General features: G+C 46.3%; 1 protein-coding gene across 2 annotated transcripts in view; it reads right to left on the bottom strand.

Annotated features, from left to right (window-relative positions):
* The window catches only part of cdc42bpb (CDC42 binding protein kinase beta (DMPK-like)), a 177716-nt gene extending 153629 nt beyond the window's left edge, over positions 1 to 24087 (bottom strand). For both annotated transcript variants that reach the window (XM_056295104.1, XM_056295103.1), the window contains exons 1-2: positions 23377 to 24087; positions 6085 to 6176 (exon numbers count right to left, since the gene is read on the bottom strand). In XM_056295104.1, coding sequence (XP_056151079.1) covers positions 6085 to 6176; positions 23377 to 23551 — 267 coding nt within the window. In that variant the 5' untranslated portion in view covers positions 23552 to 24087. The remainder of the gene's footprint in view (positions 1 to 6084; positions 6177 to 23376) is intronic.
* Positions 24088 to 26884: the final 2797 nt, after the last annotated feature.

Here is a 26884-nt window from a genome sequence, read left to right as displayed (position 1 = left end):
CATTCTTGAGGAGGCCAACATGCCTACTATAACTGCCACCACTGCACAAAATCAGCTGAGATGGACTGGCCATATCCTCCGCATGTCTGACTCTCACCTCCTGAAGCAAGTCCTTTACTCTCAGGTCGTGACAGGACACCGTGCCCCAGGAGGACAAAAGAAGCGATATAAAGATAACATTAAGGCCCACATCCAAAGGTCTGGCATCGACCTTAACACCTGGGAACAAGCAGAAAAACTGAGGTGCTGGGCGCTACAAGCATGACCTCCACTGTGCTGCTGAAAACAAGCGCTGACCCAGAAAGGAGCGAGTTACCAGAAAGGCCCAAACCACATCCTCAACCACTCCTTCACACCCTTGCCCACATTACCCCAAAATATACAGCTCCAGGATCAGCCTCTACGCCCACCTGAAGACCCACAAGGACCTAGAACACGTGTCAATAACAAGGCCCGTGGCCCAAACAAGGCCCTCCGCAATATTTAATCCGGCCCTCCTGTCAATCCTGGTCATCAACTGAATGTGGCCCGAGAGCTTGTGTCTGTGACAATGCAACGCTGAAACACAAGAGGGCGCTGCCGCACTTTGCTTTTTTCCCTTAGTAACGGAAATGCTGAGTAGCATGTTCCTGCAGTAGCATTGCCTACGTCACCCGAGTAACATTACCTGAACGTACGCTTTGCAAAAGAGATCGAGAGCTAGCTAGCATGAACAAATGATGGCGAAAAAAAGAAAAGTAGACAAAGAGTATCGACAGTTTCAAGAGAGGTGGGAAGCTGAATACCTGTTTTGTGAATTAAAACAAAAGCCAGTGTGTCTCGTATGTCAAGAGTCGCTGGCAGTGTTCAAAGAGTACAACATCCGCAAACACTTCGAAACGAAGCATGGCGAGCAATATGCTACGCAATATGCTGGACATGGAGCAACGGCTGCAGAAAGCCAAAGACTTGAAACGCAACCTTCAATATCAGCAAAGCATGTTCACTCGCATCAGTAGTGAAAGTGTGGGCGCTACCAAGGCAAGTTTTATTATTGCAGAGGAAATCGCAAAGGCTAGCAAGCCGTTTAGCGAGGGAGAGTTTATTAAAGACTGCCTTGAAAAAGTGTGCAACATTGTGTGCCCTGACAAGAAGCAGGCATTTTCAAAGATCAGCCTGTCCCTAAATACTGTGGCTAGTCGTGTTGATGAAATGGCCTCTGATGTAGAGAGCCAGCTAAAAAGAAAAGCCAAGGACTTTGTTTCATACTCACTAGCGGTAGATGAGAGTACAGACAGGACAGACACAGCCCAGCTGTCCATATTCATCCGAGGGGTTGACACTCAGTTGTCCGTCACTGAAGAACTTTTAGACGTGAAACCGATTCACGGGACAACAACAGGACAGGACATTTTCACCCAAGTGGAGCAGAGCGTGAACAAAATGGAACTGCCCTGCAATAAACTTGTTGGACTGACAACGGATGGTGCACCGGCGATGTGCGGGGAAGTTCGTGGTTTGGTCAGTTTGACTCGAAAGGCGATGGGGCACACAGGAGAAAACCTGGTAGCCTACCACTGCATCATCCACCAGGAAGCCCTCTGCGGTAAGGTGTTGGGCATGGAACATGTCATGACTGTTGTGACTAAAACTGTGAACTTTATTCGTGCACGGGGCTTGAATCATCGGCAGTTTAGGGCTCTTTTAGAGGAGGAAAACTCTGTGCACGAGGATGCGCCCTATCACACGGAGGTGCACTGGTTGAGTTGGGGGAAAGTGCTGAGGAGGTTTTACGACACCCACGCTGAGATCGCTTGTTTCATGGAAAGCAAACAGAAGGTCGTCCCCGAGCTTGAGGATGAAAGGTGGATGAGCGATTTGGCGTTTATGTGTGACATCACGGAGCACCTCAGTTCACTGAATCTAAAACTCCAGGGAAGAAAGCAGCTGATCACTGAGATGCGGGACTCCATGAAGGCATTTGAATTGAAACTGCGTCAGTGGGAGGGCCAGATGCGCAAAGGTAACTTGACCCACTTTCCTACCTGTCAATCAATGAGCGCCACAGTCACCATTCCACTCCCGACCCAAGTGTATGCTGACAAACTGAACACACTCAAAGCGGAATTCAGCAGGAGGTTTGCTGATTTTGAATCACAGAAATTCAACCTTGACCTGTTCGCAAATCCTTTTGCAACTGATGTCGACACTGCCCCTGAGCACCTGCAGTTGGAACTCACTGAACCGCAATGTAGCAGCACTCTGAAGTCCCAGTACCAGTCAGTCGGGACTGCTGAGTTTGCACCTCTCCTCCCCGAATCAATGCCAGAGCTCCGTCTTCATGCTGCACGCATCATGTCCATGTTCGGAAGCACTTACTCATGTGAACAGATGTTCTCCATAATGAACCTGAACAAGACATCCCACAGATCCCGACTCAGGGACCAGCATTTGCTCTCGGTATTGAAACTGGCCACAGCTAAGGACATTAAGCCTAGAATAGACGAGATCATCTCTAAGAAAAGGTGCAGAGTGTCTGGTAAGAGTTGAACTACAATGCATTTCAGATAGGCCTTGTTGCACTGACTATTTTGTGTTATCACAGAAAACATAATTTGTTGTGTTGAAAGACACAGTAGTAGGCCTAATGGTTTTGTTTAATTGTGAAACTATTTTGTTAAAAACTGAACCTATAGTAGGGTAGACTGCTAATGTAGTTTGTCTAATTGTGCACTTGTCTTCTTCTTTTATTTTTTATTATCTTTAAATACAACATTGTTTTTGCACTTGCCGCTATATTGACAGCACTTCCATCTTATTTTGCTGATATAAAGAATTACCCACAAATATGAAGGGGAAACAAACTGTATTTTTATTTTATTTAATCCACCTGCTAGCCTACTTATAAACATAATTGTTATGGTCCTGTCCTCCATGTGCCCTCTCCTGGCAGGTTCTCGCCAGTCATGTGTTTGGTTTGATTGTGTGAATAAACACGCCAGTTTGGCTGCATTGACGTTACCTCTGAGTCATATATGAATTGAACTGAATTGAATTGCCTTTTATTAATCCCCAGGTTGGGGAAATTTGAATGTCACACCGACAGGAAAATGAGAAGAAGCATACAGAGTATTGAAGTTTACTGTACAAAGAGACCAATCAAATATACAATAATCCTAAAAAACTGTCTGTGCTATATAAATAGCACATGGGTTGTAACCTTAACAAGACTCACTGTAATGAATGTCATGGCCCCCAATTTTATTCACAACCCTCAGAATGGCCCTCAGTAAGTTTGGATTTGACACCCCTGACCTAGAAGGAGGACGGTCATACTCGACACTGAGTGACCGCTGATGATGATGGTGTGTGTCTTTCTCTCTACCTCTTTCTCTGTCTCTAGCTGTCTTTGTCTGTCCTCAAAGCCAAGACATATCCAATCACACCAGGAGGGCACGATACAGTCAATGATTGACACAAGAGGGACACGGGATCAAAGAGCATTCCCTCCTCGTCTGGGTTGTTGATTGACAGGAGGAGGAGAGGGAGGGTCATAAACAGTAAGTCCAACTCAACATGTTTCCACTGGCTTTACAGTTGGCATTGGCTCGGGGTTGAGCAGGTCATCTGGTAACCAGAGGGTTGCCAGTTCGATCCTCAGCTCCTCCTTGCAAAAATGTTGAGGTGTGCCTGAGAAAGACACCTAACTCTAATTGCTCCTGATGAGCTGGTTGCTGCCTTATATGGTTGACATCTCCATCAGTGTAGGTGTGTGTGTGGGTGAATGTGGGGCACTAAATGATTGTGAAGCGCTTTGAGCAGCTATTGCAGCTAGAAAAGTGCTACACAGTCGTCAGCACAGATCAACAAATTCCAGAATACCAACTAGAAAGTGGCAAAGGGTCAAAGCCAGAGTCAGTAATTGAGGGAAATCCCTCTGATGCTGTATCTCTTCAGTCCAGCATGCTACAGACCTGGTCCAGTCCGCTTACTCTCAAACTTCTCCTGTAATTCTTGTTTGATCTTTCTGACATGTTCAAGAGTGCTCAAGGAAAGTGAGAAGGAGACGAGAAAGGGTGCATTTTTAAGTGTTTGGATCAATTCTTATTGGTCCAATCTACTGGCCGACACGGTGGTCCAGTGGTCAGCACTGTTGCCTCACAGCACGAAGGTCCTGGGTTCGAACTCCAGCCCGACCCAGGTCCTTTCTGTGTGGAGTTTGCATGTTCCCCTCGTGTCTGTGTGCGTTTCCTCCAGGTGCTCTGGTTTCCTCCCAGCACCAAAAAGACACGAATGTCAGAGTCCGCGGTGATGTAGCGGTCTAAGCATCGGCTTTGCGTCGATGCAGTTGCCCACTGGGGACTGGGATTCGCGCCCCGGTCTCGTCAGATCTGACTATGGCCGGACTCGACGAAGCAGCAATCATTGGCAACGCTGTCTTCCGGAGGGGGGCGGAGTCGGCTTGTGTTCGTCACGTGAATGCGTCTCTGTGTGTGTCAGAAAAAACAGTGGTTCGGCTTGGAGTCGCCTTGTCACGAAAGTGGGGAGGCGTCTCCTTCGAGACTGCCGGCCGGAGAGATGCAGTTGGTGAACGCATGCAGTACGAGGGTGGGTGTTTGAATTAAAATAGGGATCGATTGGCCACTAAATTGGGAGAAAAAAGGGAAAAATCAGAAATATTTTTTTTTAAAAAGACACGCATGTTAGGGTTCATACTCCTGCCTGTGCCCCTGAGCAAGACAATGGAAGGGAGAACTGGAGTTGGTCCCCAGGTGCTGCAGCTGCCCACTGCTGTGAACGACAGTGTGTGTTGTGCTGGGATGAATTCCCCCACAGGGGTGAATAAAGTACATCTTCTCTTCCTGAACCATCAGCCAGCTCCAGGCTGGGTGCAGCCTGCTCAGCAGTCAGCGTTCTGTGGGTGAGCCCACTTTAGGGATGCACCAAAATGAAACATCTTGGCTGATACCAAAACAAATACCCAAATTATTTTTGAACTTCTTTTTCTTTACGAAGGATTAAAAAACACCAGGAGTACTATCGATGTATAGTTTCTGTCACCATAATGTCTTATTTTGTCTTGAACGTTTTTGCTGCTTTCTTTTTAAAAATTATGTATATGTGTTTGATGTTATTCAACACACAGAATTTCATAGGTGGCGTCCCCTCCTCATGTTTCGGCTGCACACATTTTACTGATAGCTGCTTTGTCGCCTTTAGCAGTGAAGCAGGGGAATAGCTCCATACTGTGAGTATTTCCACTAACAGTAGGGGGCATACCTGGGCGAGGTGAGTATGGGTGTGTACAGTCACGTTTTGGTGGGTACGGGCGGTACTGGTTGGGTAAAGGTGGATATACGTAGGAATAGGCGGGCGAGGTTTGTTAGGAAGGACGAGAGGAGAAGGAAGGAGGGGAAGCCATTGTGTTCTACCTACACCCTCCCTCTCTTCTTCCTCTCTTGGGAGGGGGGGTCTTAAACAGGAAATGCAGGCTGACACTTATCTGGAAATATTTCCTGTAATGTTACAGTACAGAGGAAGAGCAGTAGTGGTACACAGCGTGAAAAAGACAAAGAGAGAGAGAGAGAGGGAGAGAGTGTATTTCCTCTCTGGTTCAGGTATTAATATGTGCTTCCTGTAGGCAAGCCTGTGTCTCACACCACTCCCCCGGTCCCCTCCCATTGTTCATGTGTGTGTATGTGTGTGTGTCTAGGGCCTGGACTAAACATCAGAATGCTGTCTACCAGTCTAGCTTTGGTCCACTGGTCACCCAGAGGTTAGGTTAAAGGTATGTAATGAAAACAGCTGGGACAAACAGACAGGCATAATGACAGAGAGGCATAAAGACAGACAGACAGGCATGACAAGACAGGCAGAAAATCAGCTGAACCATCGTGTTAGTTAGTGATGATGTCTATTCAAACGTCCTTATTGCTGATCATAACTTGAACACAGCTTCCTTGCTATGCTCAGTCTGAGATGCTCTGATTAGAAATGTTTTGAAATTCCATCTAACCACTCCAGAACCACCATGAGTTCATCTGGATCACTGCTCTTCTGCTTAATGAAGGAGAACCAGGTGTAGATCAAACCAGGAAGTCTCACCTCTCCAAAGGCTCCTCGACCAATCACCTTCAGCATCTCAAAGTCGTCCCTGTGGAGCCTCATCTCTTTCACGGCTGTGGTGAAGGGCTTCACTGTGGGGCCAAAGCCACACACACACACACACACACACACACACACACACACACACACACACACCACAAAATCAATCAAAATTTACTTATATAGCACATTTCATATATGATAATATAAAGCCTTTTACACCCATCCTTCAGACGTCAAACGAGAAGTTAAACCGAGGTCCTGACTCACTGTGGTCATTAAAAATCTCATGGCACGTATCACAAAGTGTAGGGGTCCTCTGCGTCCTGGAAAAACTCCAAACCTGGCTCTCTCCACCTGGCAATCTCCATCTGGCCTCCTAATCATCCCCAATGTAACTGGCTCAATGACCCCTCCCTCTCCACCTCAAGCTGATGCATGGTGAGGTTCTGCTCTGCATCACTAGGTGGTACTACACACTGGTGGTAGTTGAGGTGAGTTGCCCCCTTCACTGTGAAGCACTTTGGGTGTGTCAACATAAAGCACTATATAAATGTAATGATTATTATTATTATCATTATCATTATTAGTTTTATTATCATCATTATTATCATTATTATTATTATCATCATCATCATTAACATCCAAGATGGCGGCACGCTGGACGCAGCGGCTACTGTGGCTCCCTGTTCAGAGTTGTGTTTTCTTTGTTATTTACACATTCGTTTTAAGTTTACTTACAAGTGTATAGTGGGGAAAATAATTATTTGACCCCTTGCTGATTTTGTAGGTTTGCCCACTTACAAAGAATGCAAGTCTATAATTTTAATCATATATACATTTTAACAGTGAGAGATGGAATCCCAAAGAAAATTCCAGAAAATCACATCATATGAATTTATAAAAATTAATAACCACCTGATTTAGAAAAATAAGTATTTGATCCCCTACCAAACAGCAAGTATTCTGGCTCCCACAAACCAGTTAGTTTTTCTTTAAAATGCACCCCCAATCCAAACTAATTACCCACATAAAATACACCTGCATTACCTCGTTACCTGTACAAAAGATACCTGTCCACACCCAATCAATCAGATTTCAACATCTCCACCATGGGCAAGACCAAAGAGCTGTCTAAGGACACCAGGGACAAGACTGTAGACCTGCACTAGGCTGGGATGGGCTACAAGAGAATTGGAAAGCATCTTTGAGAGAAAGTAACAACTGTCGGTGCAGTTATCAGGAAATGAAAGGAACACCACACCACCGCCAACCTTCCTCGGTCTGGGGCTCCACGCAAGATCTCGCCTCGTGGGGTGTCCCTGATCATGCGAACGGTGAGGAATCATCCCAGAACCACAAGGGGGGAACTGGTTAATGACCTGAAGGCATCTGGGACCACAGTTACAAAGCAAACGGTTAGTAACACACTACGCCGTCATGGATTAAGATCCTGCAGCGCACGCAAGGTCCCACTGCTCAAGAAGGCACATGTACAGGCCCGTCTGCAGTTCGCCAATGAACACCTGGACGACTCAGAAGAGGCCTGGAAGAAGGTGATGTGGTCGGATGAGACCAAAATAGAACTTTTCGGGCTCAACTCAACTCGCCGTGTTTGGAGGGTGAAGAACACGGAGTACAACCCAAAGAACACCATCCCCACCATCAACCACGGGGGTGGCAACATCATTCTTTGGGGGTGCTTTTGAGCCAAGGGGACAGGACAACTCCATCGCATTGAGGGGAGGATGGACGGGGCCATTTACCGCGGAATTCTGGACCAACACCTCCTTCCCTCAGTGAGAGCGCTGAAGATGGGTCGTGGATGGGTGTTCCAACACGACAACGACCCAAAGCACACCGCCAAAGCAACCAAAGAGTGGCTGAAGAAGAAGCACATCAAGCTTCTGGAATGGCCTAGCCAGTCTCCAGACCTGAATCCAATCGAAAATCTTTGGAGGGAGCTTAAAATTCGGGTTGCCAGGCGACAGCCTCGAAACCTGAACGATTTGGAGGCTGTCTGCAGGGAGGAGTGGGCCAACATCCCTGCTGAAATGTGCACAAACCTTGTCAGAAACTATAAAAACCGTTTGACATCTGTGCTGGCCAATAATGGCTTTTCTACTAAATATTAACATAATGTTTGTCCAGGGGTTCAAATATTTATTTTGGACCAAAAATATGCAAATAAATTCATAAAATTCATACAACGTCTTATTCCACTTTTTTTGGTCATATTCTGTCTCTCACTGTTAAAATGAACCTACGCTTAAAATTATAGACTGTTGCACTCTTTGTAAGTGGGCAAACTTACAAAATCAGCAAGGGGTCAAACAATTATTTTCCCCACTGTAGGTCATGTGCTCTTCTACATCCGTCAGGACGTGTTAACCCTCAGAAGGGATTACTCACTTCCCTCCACCATCACGGACAACGTCCCCATCCATATTATCCGCTCACCGGTCTCGCAGTGGAAACACTGCCCCGCATCGGCAACGTGAACAGAAGAGGGGGAAACGAGGCGGGCTACATGCTAAGCTAAGTAGCACTCCCTTCAAAGTTTCCCTCCCCAGCATCTTCATGGCTAATGTCCGATCGTTAGCTAACAAAATGGACGAGATAAGACTCAGGCTGTCCTCTCAGAAAAGGCTGCAGATGCTGATGTTTACGGAGACTTGGCTCAGCAGCAACATAGCCGACTCGGCAGTCGAGCTAGCAGGCCGCACAGCCTTCCGTGCCGACAGGACAGCGGACTCCGGCAAGATCCGCGGGGGAGGTTTGAGTATTTATGTCAATAACTCTTGGTGCAACAATATAAAGATGGTTGAAAGGCATTGCTCTGCTGATCTGGAGCTCCTTATGATTCAGTGCAGGCCTTTTTACCTGCCCAGGGAGCTAACAGCCATTACCATCTCCACTGTATACATCCCCCCACATGCTAATGCTAAGCTAGCACTTAAGCAGCTACAATTTGCCATCAGCAGACAACAGACCAAACACCCTGACAATGCCTTTAGCATAGGTGGTGATTTTAATCCGGCTAACCTGAGGGCTGTATTGCCCAAATTCCATCAGCATGTCTCCTGCCCCACTAGGGGACAAAACACCCTGTACCATCTCTATACAAACATCAAGGACTCATACAAAGCTACTCCCTGCCCTCATCTGGGGCATTCTGACCACCTCTGCCTGTTCCTGGTCCCAGCCTACAAACCCCTAATAAAACCCCTAATTCAGTCTGCTCACTGACCAGCAGGAATGCATACTGCTCCTCAGTGAACACATCTAAGAGCACAAAGAGAGAACAGATTCAACATGGCGGCACCCAGCTGCAAGATGTAAATGCTGTCAACCCAGGGCGTTCGGGTCGTGTAGTGGTCTATTCCATTGCCTACCAACACGGGGATTGCCGGTTCGAGTCCCCGTGTTACCCTCGGCTTGGTCAGGCGTCCCTACAGACACAATTGGCTGTGTCTGCGGGGGAAGCCGGATGTGGGTGTGTGTGCTGATCGCTGCACTAGCGCCTCCTCTGGTCAGTCGGGGCGCCTGTTTGGGGGGAGGGGGAACTGGGGGGAATAGCGTGATCCTCCCACACGCTACATCCACCCGGTGAAACTCCTCACTGTCAGGTGAAAAGAAGCAGCTGGTGACTCCACATGTATCGGAGGAGACGTGGTAGTCTGCAGCCCTCCCCGGATCGGCAGAGGGGGTGGAGCAGCGACCAGAACAGCTCGGAAGAGTGGGGTAATTGGCTGGATATAATTGGGGAGAAAAAGAGGGAAAATTCTAAAAGGAAAAAAAAAATGCTGTCAATCTGCTCAATCTCAGCTAAGAATAAACGAATAATTAAAATGGCTCCCCCTGTGGGCTCAGTGTTCCTCCGAGGCTGCGGTGCTTTGGGCTCTGACTGTTCTCTTGGTTGAGGGGTGTCTGCACAACTGTAGTGCTGTGGGTGGCTGTAGAGCCTGTCTGCTGCTCAGCGGCAGTATGATAAGTCGTGGATCTCAGACACCAGAATGTATTGGGATTAATCACACACATATACAGACACACTGCTACACACTGCTGGCATCTGCCTCACACACTCCCTGGACTACATCCTTCTTCTTAGTCTTTTCACCCGAGGGCACTGGAGGCATACCAACAGCGAGGCCTCGGGAAAATCCTTACGGGAGGATAAGCACACCAACTTCAGCGTCCTCGAGGAGGCCAACATGCCTACTATAACTGCCACCATCGCACAAAATCAGCTGAGGTGGACTGGCTATGTCCTTCGCATGTCTGACTCTCACCTCCTGAAACAAGTCCTTTACTCCCAGCTCATGACAGGACGCTGTGCCCCAGGAGGACAAAAGAAGTGATAAAAAGATAACATCAAGGCCCACATCCAAAGGTTTGTAATCAACCTTACCCCCTGGGAACAAGCAGCAAACCACAGGGAGGCCACCCTGCTGCATGAGCAGAGCCATGGACCACCTACAGCAGGCACCCGAGAGCTGTGGAACAAAACCACCAAAGATCCTTATGAAAGACCCTGAGGGTCAGCTGGAAGGACAGACACATCAACATCAGTATTCTGGAAGAAGCCAACACGACTAGCATCACCATCATAATAACGCAGCACCACCTCTGATAGACTGGCCATGTCATCCGCCTGTCCAACATCCGCCTCCCCCAACAGATCCTGTACCCCCAGCTGAAGGAAGGTCAGCAAGCTCCCGGCAGGCAAAAGAAACATTTCAAGGACAATATCAAGACCAGCCTGAAGAAAGTCAACATCACACACATCGAGATACAGGAACACACTGCACTGGACAGGCGCTCCTGGAAGAAACCCGTGCAGGAAGGAGCTGCACATCAGGAAATGGAACTCGACTGTGCTGCAGAGAAAAAGCAACAGCACCACAAGGAGAGAAAAAGGCTCAACCACCATCACCAACCACCACCACTTTCCCCTGTCCACACTGCACAGAAGTACGTGGACCACGGCTAGGCCTCTAGAGCCATCTGGGGACCCACAAGTAGACAACCCAACAGAGAGGCCCGTCATACTCGCTTTGAGTGACTGCCGATGAGGACGATGATGATGTGTGTCTGTGTTTGTATGTGTCTGTGTGTTTGTATGTGTCTGTCTGTTTAAGTGTCTGTCTGTACGTCACTGTGTGTATGTGTCTGTCTGTATGTGTGGTTGTGTGTGTCTGTTTGACTGTGTCTGTATGTGTGTCTGTCTGTGTCTATGTGTGTGTCTGTCTGTGTGTCTTGTGTCTGCATGTGTGTGTCTGTCTGTGTGACTGTGTCTGTCTGTGTTACTGTGTCTGTATGTGCATGCGTCTGTGTCTATATGTGTGTGTCTGTCTGTGTGTGTGTGTGTGTCTGTCTGTGTCAGCAGCTGGTGAGTCATGGTCAGTGCTGACACAGAGCCAGTGGAAACAGGCTCTTCTTCAGCCTGTTCAGGAATTCCCGCTGGTCATTCCAGAGCCTTCAGTCAGCAGACCTCCCTGAGAATGTCACCTCAAATACCAGAACATAACCAGCCCTGTCCTACCCCCAGCTCTGCCCTGGACTGGGCAACTAAATCCAGGAGTTAAAACCGGGGTGGAAATTAAATCAGTTGCCCAGAAAACACTGGCTAGTGATGGTTGGTTAGTCTGTTGATCTACCAGTAACTGCAGAGGGTAGCTAACCTTCATTTGCAGTCTGCTGCACCGACTGACCTGCTACTGCCACATAACTCGTTTTATCATACTCCCATCTAATAGGCCTGGCTTAATCATACTCCCATCTGATAGGCCTGGCTTAATCATACTCCCATCTGATAGGCCTGGTTTTATCATACTCCCATCTGATAGGCCTGGCTTAATCATACTCCCATCTGATAGGCCTGGTTTTACCATACTCCCATCTGATAGGCTCGGGTTTATCATACTCCCATCTGATAGGCCTGGTTTTACCATACTCCCATCTGATAGGCTCGGCTTTACCATACTCCCATCTGATAGGCCTGGCTTAATCATACTCCCATCTGATAGGCCTGGCTTAATCATACTCCCATCTAATAGGCCTGGCTTAATCATACTCCCATCTGAGAGGCCTGTCTTAATCATACTCCCATCTGATAGGCCTGGTTTTATCATACTCCCATCTGATAGGCCTGGTTTTACCATACTCCCATCTGATAGGCTCGGGTTTATCATACTCCCATCTGATAGGCCTGGTTTTACCATACTCCCATCTGATAGGCTCGGCTTTATCATACTCCCATCTGATAGGCCTGGCTTAATCATACTCCCATCTGATAGGCTCGGCTTTATCATACTCCCATCTGATAGGCCTGGTTTAATCATACTCCCATCTGATAGGCCTGGTTTTACCATACTCCCATCTGATAGGCTCGGGTTTATCATACTCCCATCTGATAGGCCTGGTTTTACCATACTCCCATCTGATAGGCTCGGCTTTATCATACTCCCGTCTGATAGGCTCGGCTTTATCATACTCCCGTCTGATAGACTCGGCTTTATCATACTCTCATCTGATAGGCCTGGCTTAATCATACTCCCATCTGATAGGCTCGGCTTTATCATACTCCCATCTGATAGGCTCGGCTTTATCATACTCCCGTCTGATAGGCTCGGCTTTATCATACTCCCGTCTGATAGGCTCGGCTTTATCATACTCCCGTCTGATAGGCTCGGCTTTATCATACTCTCATCTGATAGGCTCGGCTTTATCATACTCTCATCTGATAGGCTTGGCTTTACCATACTCCCATCTGATAGGCCTGGCTTAATCATACTCCCATCTGATAGGCTCGGCTTTATCATACTCCCATCTGATAGGCCTGGCTTAATCATACTCCCATCTGATAGGCTCGGCTTTATCATACTCCCATCTGATAGGCCTGGCTTAATCATACTCCCATCTGATAGGCTCGGCTTTATCATACTCCCATCTGATAGGCCTGGCTTAATCATACTCCCATCTGATAGGCTCGGCTTTATCATACTCCCATCCGATAGGCCTGGCTTAATCATACTCCCATCTGATAGGCTCGGCTTTATCATACTCCCATCTGATAGGCTCGGCTTTATCATACTCCCATCTAATAGGCTCGGCTTTATCATACTCCCGTCTGATAGGCTCGGCTTTATCGTACTCCCGTCTGATAGGCTTGGCTTTATCATACTCCCGTCTGATAGGCTCGGCTTTATCATACTCCCGTCTGATAGGCTTGGCTTTATCATACTCTCATCTGATAGGCCTGGCTTAATCATACTCCCATCTGATAGGCTTGGCTTTACCATACTCCCATCTGATAGGCTCGGGTTTATCATACTCTCATCCGATAGGCCTGGCTTAATCATACTCCCGTCTGATAGGCTCGGCTTTATCATACTCCCGTCTGATAGGCTCGGCTTTATCATACTCTCATCTGCTAGGCTCGGCTTTATCATACTCCCGTCTGATAGGCTCGGCTTTATCATACTCCCGTCTGATAGGCTTGGCTTTATCATACTCTCATCCGATAGGCTTGGCTTTATCATACTCTCATCTGATAGGCCTGGCTTAATCATACTCCCATCTGATAGGCTTGGCTTTACCATATTCTCATCTGAAAGGTTGTTTTATCCCACTACCATCTGATTAACTCAGGTTCCTCAAACTCCCATCTGACTAGCTTGAGGAAAATATAACCTGCAGCTGATTCTGAAGGGGTTCATGTTGGCTACATGTCAAACTTCACCACCAGGACTAATCACCTTCCACATAGCGCCCCTCCTCTTCCCTCCAGTGATGAGTCCATAGCTAGGAGGGCCAACCTTTCTCTGTACAGGGCCACCCTGTCCATGTGCACTGCCCAGGAATCCCTGACTCTGCTGATTAAAAAAAGTGGCAGGCTGAAGCAGTGCTGGATCAAAGCTCAGTCGTGCTTCTCTGCAGACACACAATACATCTTAATGGTGAACAAGTGTCACAAGGAAGGCTGTGAGACATGGCTGTGCACACCGCCAGAATCTCACCAGCATGTGCACCATGTCTGCAGGGCTTTTCAACATACCAGCCCTGACTGGTGGAGCAGGACGGGATCTGATGGCATGACTCACAACAAACCCAACCATATGGGGACAAAGGACTCGACACTATTCACACACAGCCATACACAAAACAAAACTAAGTCAATACACAACGGGGGTTTTATGCTCCATTTTATTCTTTTGTTTTTCATGTGTCCATGTCCAGATTTCTTCATCTGTTCCTTCGTTGCTTGGTTTGATAACTTCAACACTGCCCTTCATAGCACATATGAGTCCTACAGCAAGTACACAGGCCAACACTTACTGCATATCAATGTCAACGCGCCACACATGCTCACCATCACACCAGCGTCTAATGATAAACAGGCATTTAACCATGAATCTATCTGCAGCGATCAGTTACCCAGCAGACGAGGCCGGGACAGGAACACACCTGCAGCAGCGCTGCTCTGCCACCAGGTAAACTGCTGGCTTTGTACAAGACACAAAGCCAGCAAGTACAACCAGCGGGTGGGCGGGGCTTATCTGTTTACCTTTGACATGTGGGCGAGGCAGGCAGCCATCTGCACACAGCGAGCCAATCAACCAAAGCTTGGCTTGACCAGCCTCATCTTCATCAATGATATGAAAAATACGAAGTTTGACTTGTAAATGAACAAAGTGAGAGTAGTTGTGAAAAGACTGACACAGCTTCAAATTAAACAAATTGTCACTTTGCTACATTTACACGAGAATAGTGGGAAGAATTTATTTGGTTCACAAACTAAAGGTTTTACAACCTGTATGCAAAATGTTAGAGAAAGTGAATGGAAAACAGTTGGTATCCTGTTGAATCCAGCAGGCTCCGGCCTTTGTGAGATCTAAACTGGTTCTCATCAGTGGGAGACGGAACACCACATACACTAAAATACGGCTGCTTTATGCTAACACGGAACAATGTTAGCATACCACTTAAGGTCAAGTGAATCGAGCAGTGATACTGGTTCCCTGGGTCAGTATGGACTCAGCAGAACAGACCATGATCATCGTGTAGCCCAGTGGTTCCCCAACTTTTTCTGCAGGGCCCGCCTTTTGTAGATATCCCCCCCCCACACACACACACACATACACACCTGCATGCACCCACATAAACACTCTCTGATACATCCTTAGCAGGAACGTTTAGTAGGGACGTTTAGCAGGAACGTTTAGTAGGGACGTTTAGTAGGAACGTTTAGTAGGAACGTTTAGTAGGAACGTTTAGCAGGGACGTTTAGCAGGGACGTTTAGTAGGGAAGTTTAGTAGGAACGTTTAGCAGGAACGTTTAGTAGGGACGTTTAGTAGGAACGTTTAGTAGGAACATTTAGCAGGGACGTTTAGTAGGGACGTTTAGTAGGAACGTTTAGTAGGGACGTTTAGTAGGGACGTTTAGTAGGGACGTTTAGTAGGGACGTTTAGTAGGAACGTTTAGTAGGAACGTTTAGTAGGAACGTTTAGCAGGGACGTTTAGCAGGGACGTTTAGTAGGGAAGTTTAGTAGGAACGTTTAGCAGGGACGTTTAGCAGGAACGTTTAGTAGGGACGTTTAGTAGGAACGTTTAGTAGGAACGTTTAGTAGGGACGTTTAGTAGGAACGTTTAGTAGGGACGTTTAGTAGGGACGTTTAGTAGGGACGTTTAGTAGGAACGTTTAGCAGGGACGTTTAGTAGGAACGTTTAGCAGGGACGTTTAGTAGGAACGTTTAGCAGTGACGTTTAGTAGGGAAGTTTAGTAGGAACGTTTAGCAGGGACGTTTAGCAGGAACGTTTAGTAGGAACGTTTAGTAGGGACGTTTAGTAGGAACGTTTAGTAGGGATGTTTAGTAGGAACGTTTAGTAGGAACGTTTAGTAGGGACGTTTAGTAGGGACGTTTAGTAGGGACGTTTAGTAGGGACGTTTAGTAGGAACGTTTAGCAGGGACGTTTAGTAGGGACGTTTAGTAGGGACGTTTAGTAGGGACGTTTAGCAGGGACGTTTAGTAGGAACGTTTAGTAGGAACGTTTAGCAGGGACGTTTAGCAGGGACGTTTAGTAGGGAAGTTTAGTAGGAACGTTTAGCAGGGACGTTTAGCAGGAACGTTTAGTAGGGACGTTTAGTAGGAACGTTTAGTAGGAACGTTTAGTAGGGACGTTTAGTAGGAACGTTTAGTAGGGACGTTTAGTAGGGACGTTTAGTAGGGACGTTTAGTAGGAACGTTTAGCAGGGACGTTTAGTAGGGAAGTTTAGTAGGAACGTTTAGCAGGAACGTTTAGTAGGGACGTTTAGCAGGAACGTTTAGTAGGGACGTTTAGTAGGGACGTTTAGCAGGAACGTTTAGTAGGAACGTTTAGTAGGGACGTTTAGTAGGAACGTTTAGTAGGGATGTTTAGTAGGAACGTTTAGTAGGAACGTTTAGTAGGAACGTTTAGTAGGAACGTTTAGCAGGGACGTTTAGTAGGGAAGTTTAGTAGGAACGTTTAGCAGGGACGTTTAGTAGGGACGTTTAGTAGGGACGTTTAGTAGGGACGTTTAGCAGGAACGTTTAGTAGGAACGTTTAGTAGGAACGTTTAGTAGGGACGTTTAGCAGGGACCTTTAGCAGGGACGTTTAGTAGGAACGTTTAGTAGGAACGTTTAGTAGGGACGTTTAGTAGGGACGTTTAGCAGGGACGTTTAGTAGGGACATTTAGTAGGAACGTTTAGTAGGGACGTTTAGTAGGGACGTTTAGCAGGAACGTTTAGTAGGAACATTTAGTAGGGACGTTTAGTGGGAACGTTTAACAGGGACGTTTAGCAGGAACGTTTAGTAGGGACGTTTAGTAGGAACGTTTAGTAGGAACGTTTAGCAGGGACGTTTAGTAGGAACGTTTAGTAGGGACGTTTAGCAGGAGCCTTTAGTAGGGACGTTTAGTAGGAACGTTTAGTAGGGACGTTTAGCAGGAACCTTTAGTAGGGATGTTTAGCAGGAACGTTTAGTAGGGACGTTTAGTAGGGAAGTTTAGCAGGAACCTTTAGTAGGGACGTTTAGTAGGAACGTTTAGCAGGAACCTTTAGTAGGGATGTTTAGCAGGAACGTTTAGTAGGGACGTTTAGTAGGAACGTTTAGTAGGGAAGTTTAGTAGGAACGTTTAGCAGGAACTTTTAGTAGGGACGTTTAGCAGGGACGTTTAGTAGGGATGTTTAGTAGGGATGTTTAGTAGGAACGTTTAGCAGGAACGTTTAGCAGGAACGTTTAGTGGGAACGTTTAACAGGGACATTTAGCAGGAACGTTTAGTAGGGACCTTTAGTAGGGACGTTTAGTAGGGAAGTTTAGTAGGAACGTTTAGTAGGGACGTTTAGCAGGAACCTTCAGTAGGGACGTTTAGTAGGAACGTTTAGCAGGGACGTTTAGTAGGAACGTTTAGTAGGAACGTTTAGTAGGAACGTTTAGCAGGGACGTTTAGTAGGGACGTTTAGCAGGAACGTTTAGTAGGGACGTTTAGTAGGAACGTTTAGTAGGAACGTTTAGTAGGAACGTTTAGCAGGGACGTTTAGTAGGGAAGTTTAGTAGGAACGTTTAGCAGGGACGTTTAGCAGGAACGTTTAGTAGGGACGTTTAGTAGGAACGTTTAGTAGGAACGTTTAGTAGGGACGTTTAGTAGGAACGTTTAGTAGGGACGTTTAGTAGGGACGTTTAGTAGGGACGTTTAGTAGGAACGTTTAGCAGGGACGTTTAGTAGGGAAGTTTAGTAGGAACGTTTAGCAGGAACGTTTAGTAGGGACGTTTAGCAGGAACGTTTAGTAGGGACGTTTAGTAGGGACGTTTAGCAGGAACGTTTAGTAGGAACGTTTAGTAGGGACGTTTAGTAGGAACGTTTAGTAGGGATGTTTAGTAGGAACGTTTAGTAGGAACGTTTAGTAGGAACGTTTAGTAGGAACGTTTAGCAGGGACGTTTAGTAGGGAAGTTTAGTAGGAACGTTTAGCAGGGACGTTTAGTAGGGACGTTTAGTAGGGACGTTTAGTAGGGACGTTTAGCAGGAACGTTTAGTAGGAACGTTTAGTAGGAACGTTTAGTAGGGACGTTTAGCAGGAACCTTTAGCAGGGACGTTTAGTAGGAACGTTTAGTAGGAACGTTTAGTAGGGACGTTTAGTAGGGACGTTTAGCAGGGACGTTTAGTAGGGACATTTAGTAGGAACGTTTAGTAGGGACGTTTAGTAGGGACGTTTAGCAGGAACGTTTAGTAGGAACGTTTAGTAGGGACGTTTAGTGGGAACGTTTAACAGGGACGTTTAGCAGGAACGTTTAGTAGGGACGTTTAGTAGGAACGTTTAGTAGGAACGTTTAGCAGGGACGTTTAGTAGGAACGTTTAGTAGGGACGTTTAGCAGGAGCCTTTAGTAGGGACGTTTAGTAGGAACGTTTAGTAGGGACGTTTAGCAGGAACCTTTAGTAGGGATGTTTAGCAGGAACGTTTAGTTGGGACGTTTAGTAGGGAAGTTTAGCAGGAACCTTTAGTAGGGACGTTTAGTAGGAACGTTTAGCAGGAACCTTTAGTAGGGATGTTTAGCAGGAACGTTTAGTAGGGACGTTTAGTAGGAACGTTTAGTAGGGAAGTTTAGTAGGAACGTTTAGCAGGAACTTTTAGTAGGGACGTTTAGCAGGGACGTTTAGTAGGGATGTTTAGTAGGGATGTTTAGTAGGAACGTTTAGCAGGAACGTTTAGCAGGAACGTTTAGTGGGAACGTTTAACAGGGACATTTAGCAGGAACGTTTAGTAGGGACCTTTAGTAGGGACGTTTAGTAGGGAAGTTTAGTAGGAACGTTTAGTAGGGACGTTTAGCAGGAACCTTCAGTAGGGACGTTTAGTAGGAACGTTTAGCAGGGACGTTTAGCAGGAACCTTTAGTAGGGATGTTTAGCAGGGACGTTTAGTAGGGACGTTTAGTAGGAACCTTTAGTAGGGACGTTTAGTAGGAACGTTTAGTAGGGACGTTTAGCAGGAACCTTTAGTAGGGATGTTTAGCAGGTACGTTTAGTAGGGACGTTTAGTAGGAACCTTTAGTAGGGACGTTTAGTAGGAACGTTTAGTAGGAACGTTTAGCAGGAACCTTTAGTAGGGATGCTTAGCAGGTACGTTTAGTAGGGACGTTTAGTAGGAACCTTTAGTAGGGACGTTTAGTAGGAACGTTTAGTAGGAACGTTTAGCAGGAACGTTTAGTAGGGATGTTTAGCAGGAACGTTTAGTAGGGACGTTTAGTAGGGAAGTTTAGCAGGAACGTTTAGCAGGGACGTTTAGTAGGGACGTTTAGTAGGAACGTTTAGTAGGGACGTTTAGCAGGAACGTTTAGTAGGGACCTTTAGTAGGGACGTTTAGTAGGGAAGTTTAGTAGGGACGTTTAGTAGGGACGTTTAGTAGGGACGTTTAGCGGGAACGTTTAGCGGGAACGTTTAGTAGGGACGTTTAGTAGGGACGTTTAGCAGGGACGTTTAGTGGGAACGTTTAGTAGGGACGTTTAGTAGGGACGTTTAGCAGGAACGTTTAGTAGGAACGTTTAGTAGGGACGTTTAGTAGGAACGTTTAGTAGGGATGTTTAGTAGGGACGTTTAGCAGGGACGTTTAGTAGGGAAGTTTAGCGGGAACGTTTAGTGGGAACGTTTAGTAGGGACGTTTAGTAGGGAAGTTTAGTAGGAACGTTTAGTAGGGACGTTTAGCAGAGACGTTTAGTAGGGACGTTTAGTAGGGACGTTTAGCAGGGACGTTTAGTAGGAACGTTTAGTAGGGACGTTTAGTAGGAGCCTTTAGTAGGGACGTTTAGTAGGAACGTTTAGTAGGGACGTTTAGTAGGGACGTTTAGTAGGAACGTTTAGTAGGAACGTTTAGCACGAACGTTTAGTAGGGACGTTTAGCAGGAACGTTTAGTAGGGACGTTTAGTAGGAACGTTTAGCAGGAACGTTTAGTAGGGACGTTTAGCAGGAACGTTTAGTAGGGACGTTTAGTAAGGAACGTTTAGCAGGACCGTTTAGTAAGGAACGTTTAGCAGGACCGTTTAGTAGGGACGTTTAGTAGGGACCTTTAGTAAGGAACGTTTAGCAGGACCGTTTAGTAGGGACCTTTAGTAAGGAACGTTTAGTAAGGAGCGTTTTAGTAGGGACGTTTAGTAGGGACCTTTAGTAGGGACCTTGCAGGGACGTTTAGTAAGGAACGTTTAGTAAGGAACGTTTAGTAGGGACGTTTAGCAGGACCGTTTAGTAGGGACGTTTAGTAGGGACCTTTAGTAAGGAACGTTTAGTAAGGAGCGTTTTAGTAGGGACGTTTAGAAGGGACCTTTAGTAGGGACCTTGCAGGGACGTTTAGTAAGGAACGTTTAGTAGGGACGTTTAGCAGGACCGTTTAGTAGGGACGTTTAGTAGGGACCTTTAGTAAGGAACGTTTAGTAAGGAGCGTTTTAGTAGGGACCTTTAGTAGGGACCTTTAGTAGGGACCTTTAGTAGGGACCTTGCAGGGACGTTTAGTAAGGAACGTTTAGTAAGGAACGTTTAGCAAGGAACGTTTAGTAGGGACGTTTAGTAGGACCGTTTAGTAGGGACGTTTAGTAGGGACCTTTAGTAAGGAACGTTTAGTAAGGAGTGTTTTAGTAGGGACCTTTAGTAGGGACCTTGCAGGGACGTTTAGTAAGGAACGTTTAGTAAGGAACGTTTAGTAAGGAGCGTTTTAGTGGGGACGTTTAGTAGGGACCTTTAGTAAGGAACGTTTAGTAAGGAGCGTTTAGTAGGGAAAGACGTTTAGTAGGACGCACTCACAACTCACATCAGCTGCGCTGTGGGTCTGGGTGGTCTCGTGCTTGTTAATTAGCCTTCTTCTATGTTGTTTTGCTGCGGTTGGCATCCATAAATGTTGGCATACCGCCATCTGCTGTACTGCAACAACCTCACGTTGCCACCTATTCGTATTGTCCACCCAAAGTGATGTATATTACCCCCCCCCAAATAATTCCGTCCCCCCAGTTTGGGAACCACTGGTGTAGCTCACACCAGTAGAACAACCAGTGTAACAACCTGTCAGTAGATATAGAAAGTCTACACACCCGTTAAAAGGGCAGGTTTTTGTGATGTAAAAAATGAAACCAAGATAAATCGTGTCAGAACTTTTTCCACCTTAAAGTGAAATTGCAACCTATAGAAATAAAGTAAAAGACAAGCAAACATTTTAGGGAGAAAAAGAAAAGTACAAAACTTAAATAACCTGGTTGCATAAGTGTGTACACCCTCTTATAATTGGGGATGTGGCTGTGTTCAGAATTAACCAATCACATTCAAGCTCATGTTAAAAAGTTGTTAGTATACACCTGCCATCAATAAAAGTGACTGTGATTAAGCCCAAATAAAGTTTTGCTGTTCCTGTAGGATTTTCCTGACATCTTCTTCCAACAGCAAAAGCCATGGTCCACAAAGTGCTTACAAAGCATGAACGGGATCTCATTGTTGAAAGATATCGATCAGGAGAGGGGTACAAAAGAGTGTCTGAGGCATCAGATATACCATGGAACACAGGTAAGACAGTCACAAACAAGGAGAAAAATATGGCCCAACAGTGACATCACCAAGGACAGGACGTCCCTCCAAAACTGATGAGAAGACAAGGAGAAACCTGGTCAGGGAGGCTGCGAAGAGGCCTACGGCAACATTAAAGGAGCTGTAGGAATTTCTGGTGTGTCCTGGTTGCTCTGTATATGTGACAACAATCTCTTGTATTCATCATACATGTGTCTGGGCTATGGAGTAGGGTGACAACACAGAAGCCTTTTTGCATGAAGGAAAAAAACAAGTCCAAGCCTGACTAAATTTTGCATAAAGACACATTCAGTTTCCCAAAACCATGTGGAAAAATGTATGGCCAAGGCTGAACTTTTTGGCCATAACTCCCAAAAGGTATGTTTTGGTCAAAAAACGCAGCATATCACCAAAAGAGCACCATACCCACAGTGAAGCATGCTGCTGGCCCCATCAGGCTTTGGGGCTGCTTTTCTTCAGCTGGAACTGGAGCTTTAGTCAGGGTGGAGGAAATCATGAATAGCCCCAAATACCAGTCCATTTTAATGTAAAACCTTCATGCTGGTGATGACTTTCACTTCTGACTGTTCTGACATGATTTATCTTGGTTTCATGTTTTACATTACAAAAACCTGCCATTTTAACAGGGGTGTGTAGACTTTTTATATCCACTCTACCTCTGCCAGTAAAAACTGGAGTCTGCAGTACAGACAGGAGTCTACAGGTTTGGTCATCTACACAGGATCTGTGTCTGCTGACTCAGACAAAGTAGACACAGGAAGGGGCAGCAGGAGAAACACGGCGCTTCCTGATGATGTCAGAGCCCTGAAAAACACTGGAATCTAATCTCATTACTGACAGGGCCAGAGCCTGGCTCCTGTGTGGAGGGAGGGAGGGAGGGAGAGAGAGAGAAAGAGAGAGAGAAAGAGAGAAAGAGAGAGAGAGAGAGAGAGAGAGAGAGAGAGAGAGAGAGAGAGAGAGAGAGTGTGTATGCAGACCTAGAACTGAAATCTCAGTGTGGTTTTGACTGCGTCTTGTTGTCGTATCACACAAATGTCAGCATCACCTCTACACAAACCAACCAGTGGTAGCACAGGAACAACATGTAGACCGACTGACGGAGCTGTGATGTGAACAGCATAACGTGTGTAAAAACAAACCAAAACACAGCTGTCACGTCAGCACCATAACATGTAGGAAACAGACCCGAGCTGTCACGTGAACGCTGTACAGTGTATCGAACAGACTGAGGTGTTGTCTGACTTCCTGATAAGCTCCAATATAAAGTCCACTGACCTCTGGGAGGGAACAGGAACGAGGCTCACTGCCATACAACAACCGGACCTTGACTTTCAGCAGCTTGGTGCTAGCTAGCTCCAAGTATGTACTGGTTTAGACTGGTATAGAGGAGGTAGTACTCTCCATGTCGACACGTTTTGTGCTGGTCTACATTACACTAGTCAGCGTGCACAGCCTGTTCTTCAGCATTTAGTTCAACAACTCTTACCCCATCCCAGAAAGTAACGTACCCCATCCCAGAAAGTAACTTACCCCATCCCAGAAAGTAACTTACCCCATCCCAGAAAGTAACTTACCCCATCCCAGAAAGTAACTTACCCCATTCCAGACAGTAACTTACCCCATCCCAGAAAGTAACTTACCCCATCCCAGAAAGTAACTTACCCCATTCCAGAAAGTAACTTAGCCCATCCCAGAAAGTAACTTACCCCATTCCAGAAAGTCGGTGATGTGCTTCTCCCGTTTGAGGGCCGAGTTGCTGCATTCATTGTAGAGGCAGATGAGGACGTCCAGCAGCGTCTCCACGCTCAGACAGTCCGAGTTCCTCTGACTTCCTTCCAGGAGAAACTCCTCCAACTTCTTCAGGCGAACCTTGGCTGACATTTTGTCTGTAAACGACCCAACAACCGCTCCCTCCCTCCACGAAGCCCCCTGCACCGGGGAGATTAAACCCCTTCACCCGGGCGATCGAACCTCCTCCACCGGGGAATGTTTAAGTCCTGCCCCCCCTCCTCCTCCCCCCTGAACGCAGCCCGACACGGACTCAGTCGCCTGCCCTGTCCGGGACTCTCAGCCCAGCAGTACAACTAATCCAGACATGTTCCGCCGCCGCCGCCGCCGCCGCGTCCTGTAATCCGTCTCCGTGTCGCCGCGGCTTTAGAACGTCTCCTCCGCCCGGAGGCCTCGCAGGTCCAACATCTGCTTTAATCCCGACACAGTATGCGCTCTCCTCCGGCAGAACCCAGTCACACGGACCGCTCCTCCGCTCCCCGGACCGGATTATCGGACCAAGGCATGTCCAAAATGTTCTGTAATCCTGAAAAATCCAAGAAAACGCCCAAACACGCAGGGGAGTGAACACTTCGGTGGACGAATATCTTCCCGACGGCTTCCACACTCCTGCCGGTGAATATGGCTGAATCCTCGTCTTCCCAGCAGCGTCAAGGTGCGGGAACAATACAAGACTTCCGGTTGGCTCTTTCTTAATAAAAGCCCGGCCAGCTGCCTCGTTATCACCCATAAAAAACCATTACAGCGCTTTTCTAGACACCCGAAGCGCTTCACATTGAAGGGGGTATCTCACCTCAACCACCACCAATGTGCACCACCACCTGGGTGATGCACGGCAGCCATTTTCATACGTTTTAACCGTCAGATTCTTCAAATGAATTAGATTTATAATACTTTATTTTCTGGCGTCGTTTGCATTATGTTATTTCCACTTTAACAGCATGAGTAATCATTTGTAGAATACTGAGCTGTATTTTCAATTTATCTGTGCATCCTTTTGTCTCTGCGCTCCTTGCTTGGAGATGACAGCCTCCAGCATCCTGCTTCAAAAAGGGCAATAAATCCCTCCATACAGAGATGAACAAACTGCCAAAGCCTTTCAAAGTATCAATCAAAACATGTAATTAAGCAGAACATTAAGATGTATTAAAACAAAAATAAACATTTACCAACACGACTTCATGACAAGGGATCTCAAGGTTGTGGTTAAAGAAAGGGCAGGATTCCTGGCAAAAGGAATGACGTCATCCCAGGTACAGCAGAGCATGTACTATATGTATTGTCTTTTACTCATTCAAGGCGGCACGGTGGCTCAGTGGTTAGCACTGTTGCCTCACAGCAAGAAGGTCATGGATTCGAATCCCAAGTCCTTTGTGTGGAGTTTGCATGTTCTCCCCGTGTCTGTGTGGATTTCCTCCCACCATCAAAAAGACCTGCATGTTAGGGTTCATACTCCTTCCTGTGCCGCTGAACAAGGCAATGGAAAGAAGAACTGGAGTTGGTCCCCGGGTGCTGCAATTGCCCACTGCTCCTGTACAACAGGATGGTTACATGCTCCTGTACAACAGGATGGTTACATGCTCCTGTACAGCAGGATGGTTACATGCTCCTGTACAACAGGATGGTTACATGCTCCTGTACAACAGGATGGTTACATGCTCCTGTACAATAGGATGGTTACATGCTCCTGTACAACAGGATGGTTAGCTGCGAGATAAGAGTTATTAGGTAACATAAAGTGGCTACGCGGAGGCGCTAGTGCAGCAACCAGGACACATTCCCACATCCGGCTTCCCACCCGCAGACACGGCCAATTGTGTCTGTAGGGATGCCTGACCAAACCGGAGGTAACATGGGAATTCGAACGAACGATCCCCGTGTTGGTAGGCAACGGAAAAGACCGCCACGCTACCTCGACGCCCCCGTGTTCTGGCATGTAACCCATCCTATTGTACATGAGCATGTAACCATCCTATTGTACAGGAGCATGTAACCATCCTATTGTACAGGAGCATGTAACCATCCTATTGTACAGGATCATGTAACCATCCTATTGTACAGGAGCATGTAACCATCCTATTGTATAGGAACATGTAACCATCCTATTGTAGAGGAACATGTTGTACAGGAGCATGTAACCATCCTATTGTACAGGAGCATGTAACCATCCTATTGTATAGGAACATGTAACCATCCTATGGTACATGAACATGTAACCATCCTATTGTATAGGAACATGTAACCATCCTATTGTATAGGAGCATGTAACCATCCTATTGTACAGCAGCATGTAACCATCCTATTGTATAGCAGCATGTAACCCATCCTATTGTACAGCAGCATGTAACCATCCTATTGTATAGCAGCATGTAACCATCCTATTGTATAGCAGCATGTAACCCATCCTATTGTACAGGAGCATGTAACCATCCTATTGTATAGGAGCATGTAACCATCCTATTGTATAGGAACATGTAACCATCCTATTGTATAGGAACATGTTGTACAGGAGCATGTAACCCATCCTATTGTACAGGAGCATGTAACCATCCTATTGTACAGGAGCATGTAACCATCCTATTGTACAGGAGCATGTAACCATCCTATTGTACAGGAGCATGTAACCATCCTATTGTACAGGAGCATGTAACCATCTTATTGTACAGGAGCATGTAACCATCCTATTGTACAGGAGCATGTAACCATCTTATTGTACAGGAGCATGTAACCATCCTATTGTACAGGAGCATGTAACCATCCTATTGTACAGGAGCATGTAACCATCCTATTGTACAGGATCATGTAACCATCCTATTGTATAGGAACATGTTGTACAGGAGCATGTAACCATCCTATTGTACAGGATCATGTAACCATCCTATTGTACAGGATCATGTAACCATCCTATTGTACAGGAGCATGTAACCATCCTATTGTATAGGAACATGTTGTACAGGAGCATGTAACCATCCTATTGTACAGGATCATGTAACCATCCTATTGTATAGGAACATGTTGTACAGGAGCATGTAACCATCCTATTGTACAGGATCATGTAACCATCCTATTGTACAGGATCATGTAACCATCCTATTGTACAGGAGCATGTAACCATCCTATTGTATAGGAACATGTTGTACAGGAGCATGTAACCATCCTATTGTACAGGATCATGTAACCATCCTATTGTATAGGAACATGTTGTACAGGAGCATGTAACCATCCTATTGTACAGGATCATGTAACCATCCTATTGTACAGGAGCATGTAACCATCCTATTGTATAGGAACATGTAACCATCCTATTGTATAGGAACATGTTGTACAGGAGCATGTAACCATCCTATTGTACAGGAGCATGTAACCATCCTATTGTATAGGAACATGTAACCATCCTATGGTACATGAACATGTTACCATCCTATT

The sequence above is a fragment of the Lampris incognitus genome, chromosome 15, assembly GCF_029633865.1.
Source record: "Lampris incognitus isolate fLamInc1 chromosome 15, fLamInc1.hap2, whole genome shotgun sequence".
Classification (NCBI taxonomy): domain Eukaryota; kingdom Metazoa; phylum Chordata; class Actinopteri; order Lampriformes; family Lampridae; genus Lampris; species Lampris incognitus.
The sequence above is the reverse complement of the archived record's forward strand: the minus strand, read 5'-3'. Positions and strand labels throughout refer to the sequence as shown.